General features: G+C 40.9%; 1 protein-coding gene across 1 annotated transcript in view; it reads left to right on the forward strand.

Moving 5' to 3' along the window:
- Positions 1–2,394, forward strand: part of LOC119587013 (rho GTPase-activating protein 21-like) — a gene marked incomplete at its 5' end in the record, with an annotated part of 201,687 nt that overhangs the window by 159,956 nt on the left and 39,337 nt on the right. The window contains 1 exon segment of the mRNA XM_037935760.1: positions 1,480–1,663. Within this exon segment, the coding sequence (XP_037791688.1) occupies positions 1,480–1,663 (184 nt within the window).

Raw genomic sequence — 2,394 nt, forward strand, 5'->3', positions numbered from 1 at the left:
GCTATGCTGTCATGTGTGTTTCTTCCCTTTGTGGCGCAATGTAAAGAAGCGTTGTAATGCATCACGAAGCGAGGAAGAGGGAAGAATCGGACCCTTTCTTATTCAATTGTTTTTTCTTCCTTTTCTTTCTCCTCCACTTCCTGTCTTTTGCGGTGTATTTTTCTGTTATTTTTATTTTTATTTTATTCTTCTACTTTTTTATGTCATTCTTAATTTTCCCTCTTCTCCCTTTTCCTATTAAGTTTACACATTCTGCAATTTCCTTTCTTTCCCCCGAAACGTATTGTTCCTTTGTCTTTTCTTCTTTCCTCTCTCCCTTCCCCCTCTTTTTCCCCTTTTGCATCAGGGGCATTTACTGTTTAAGTCTGCATGTGAACTAAATATGTATCAGTACCGATTTTATAATAAAAAATATGCAATGTCATTTCTTAAAAGTTGGTTATATATGATAAGGATATTGAGAAAAATGTGATTATTTCATGAGGAATGTAGCCTGTTTACAATCGTTTTCGTAATGTTGCATTGTATCAATGTAGGACTGAAATTGACACGTTTTAAAGTGTTGCTATTTTTGTTTCTTTTGATATAATTCGATATGTAGTTTCATGTTTAAACCAGAATAGCTCTCCACATAAAGTAAACATGGCGTGAGTATCCCGTAGAGTTATTCGAGTGGGATTGCGGAAAGTAAATTGTGAAAATATTAACGACAATGAACTCATATTTCTTATTTAAGTATTTGGGAATTGCAAGTGTTTATACGTAGGCCTGTCTGTTTAGTGTAGTACGGTTTTCAAGGTTTCTTTTTCATTTGATTAGAATTATTATTATGTAGATAAAATTTGTAACATGTAAATGAGCATTGTATATGATATCATGGTTAAGTATGCAACCTATATTTTGTTTCAGATATGAAAAGCTGGTTCATAGACTGTTAGTGCGAACATTGTGCTCATTTTCCGCCCTCTGATATTCGGAAATGCCACACAGCCGAATTGATTTCTCCTTCAACCGCACTGGCACGGAGAGTCTGTCATACGTTCAGGCTGAATGCATCAGTTCACTCCATTTCAACTCGCACACACTGATGATCCATTTCGGGATTTTCACTGCAGCGTTTTGCAGTTAGAATGGCACTGCATTTCCTCGTTGTGTCGGGAGATTAACGTTCGAAAGCAGCCATTAAAAGCACCATGAATCACGGGCGACGACGAGGGGGCGTTTATACAGTTGCTCGTTATGCACGATACCTGAGAGTCAGTGACCTCTCGCGCTCTGCGGTTGTCACGGGAGGGTGGGAGCAGGTGCGGCGAGGAACCAGTTGTTGTAGGGTGTTGCATTTGTTGCAGCGTGACAAAAAAATATACGGTGCGGAGGAAGTGCAGGACGGGTTATGTGTCTCGGTGTGTTACTCGTAATTACGTCATTGCAGCAGATATGTACATTTGAGTGATCACGTTTTGTTCTTCTTTGTTCCAGTGGTTCTCGGGGCGAGGGACTCGAGGGCGTGGTGGCAGACGGGGGCGTGGTGTCGAGAGTGGGCACCCCCGTGACCCCAGGGGGACCCTTGTGCGTGGGGGACCTGCCCTCCCCTGCCTCCCTCCAGTCCGCCATCCTCAGGCAAGGGTCGCTGCACGTGAAGCTCACAATGGTCGACGGCAAGGTACGTGGCACTATTACATGCAACAGAGGAAACAGCTGTGTTGTTTTCGTTTAATTATAATCATTATTATGTTTTCATGTTAGTCAGTTTTTAAAAGCGTGCGTTTAGGTTTTGTTTTCTGTCTCACAAAGTAGTCGATTCTACGTTCTTTTAATTAAGTGATTCTAGCATTATCGAAACGATGTTAACATTTTTCATCTTGTGATAGGTATGGGCAAGATATCTTTGTTGGACTGAAATGGGCTCGTGGTTTCTATAGGTAGGATATTTCTTTTTTTTTCAGTTAATTATAAATCCAAGATATTGTAAACAATCCAGTCATATCAAAGCTGTGTTGGTCATCTTGTGATGTAGGTCCGTAGTTTCTAAAGATATATGTTTTTGTTTATTAGTTCTAAAGCCAGAATGATGCCGGAAAGCATGGTAACGACGCTAATTTTAACCGTTCATCTGTTCTGTGTCCGCCATCTGTATACTGACCGAATGTCGGATTGCAGGTTCTCCGGAAACACATCATAAGAAACAGCAAAAGCCGGAAGTCAGAGGATGGCCAAAATGACGTCACTAATTGGTATTTCCTTTTGAAGATGTAACGCTTGGAACAGGTGCAAGAGGACACTAATGGCCTTTAATAGTTAGCACTTGGTCTTTTCCAAACAGTAGCAACGTGTTGATGGAAAAAAAACGATATGCGGAAAATCGTCCATGGCCACAAACACAAAACATTGCCG

The sequence above is a fragment of the Penaeus monodon genome, chromosome 22 (genome assembly GCF_015228065.2).
Source record: "Penaeus monodon isolate SGIC_2016 chromosome 22, NSTDA_Pmon_1, whole genome shotgun sequence".
Classification (NCBI taxonomy): domain Eukaryota; kingdom Metazoa; phylum Arthropoda; class Malacostraca; order Decapoda; family Penaeidae; genus Penaeus; species Penaeus monodon.